The sequence below is a fragment of the Octopus bimaculoides genome, chromosome 5 (assembly GCF_001194135.2).
Source record: "Octopus bimaculoides isolate UCB-OBI-ISO-001 chromosome 5, ASM119413v2, whole genome shotgun sequence".
Lineage (NCBI taxonomy): Eukaryota > Metazoa > Mollusca > Cephalopoda > Octopoda > Octopodidae > Octopus > Octopus bimaculoides.
In genome coordinates this window covers 107,994,301-107,995,125 of record NC_068985.1, presented here as the reverse complement: position 1 = coordinate 107,995,125, position 825 = coordinate 107,994,301, and the positions used below count along the sequence as shown (strand labels likewise).

The 825-nt window shown below is 32.1% G+C and overlaps 1 protein-coding gene across 1 annotated transcript in view; it reads left to right on the top strand.

Moving 5' to 3' along the window:
• Positions 1 to 381: 381 nt before the first annotated feature.
• Positions 382 to 825, top strand: part of LOC106871061 (carbohydrate sulfotransferase 11) — a 15,254-nt gene continuing 14,810 nt past the window's right edge. Inside the window, exon 1 of the mRNA XM_014917326.2 lies at positions 382 to 511. Coding sequence (XP_014772812.2) covers positions 397 to 511 — 115 coding nt within the window. The 5' untranslated portion in view covers positions 382 to 396. The remainder of the gene's footprint in view (positions 512 to 825) is intronic.

Sequence of the window (825 nt, the reverse complement as noted above, 5' to 3'; positions counted from 1 at the left end):
CATGCCAGTGGTTCTCAATTGGGGTCCATATGGCCCTTGAGGATCCATATGAGATTTTACCGTTAAAGTTAGTGCAATGTATTGGTTATACTCCTTACAGTACACAAAATACTTTCATAATTTTTTAAGCAATTCCTAATGATATTTAATTACAAAATTAATATACGAATCTTTCAAACATGAAATGGTTACAAGGGTCCACCTGAGTAAAATAGGAGTCAAAGGGGACCATAGGTAATAAACGGTTGAGAACCACTGCTTTAAGCTGTTTTTTTACAGCTATTCTCCTGCGTTCGGGATCTACTTCATTTTCAAAACACCAACTCACTCGACGCTTCAATGTCTGTCTATAAAAATGCTCCAACTTCATATTAGCTACAGTAATAAAATAGTTGTATGACGTCACTTGCAAATTTAAATGTTTGTAATATTATAGATCGGGCAATTGTCGACATGAAGCCACAGCAAGATGATGAATTTGATGAAGAAGTAGAAGTAATTCCAGATGCAGGTAGGTCATTAAGCTTTGAAAAAGTACATATACAAATTTATTTACTTTTAATTTGATTTCTGGTTCACAGACACTCCAATCTGGTTTGTTACATATTAAATTTATGACACATATATATGTACGTATATACATACATATATGCACACGCACACCCACATACATTTGTTTGTTGCCAACACCAACTGTTTTTTTTTTGTGAATTCTCTCTCTCTCTCTCTACACACACACACATATATATATATGTGTGTGTGTGTGTGTGTGTGTATATATATATATATATATATATATATATATATATATATATATATATATAT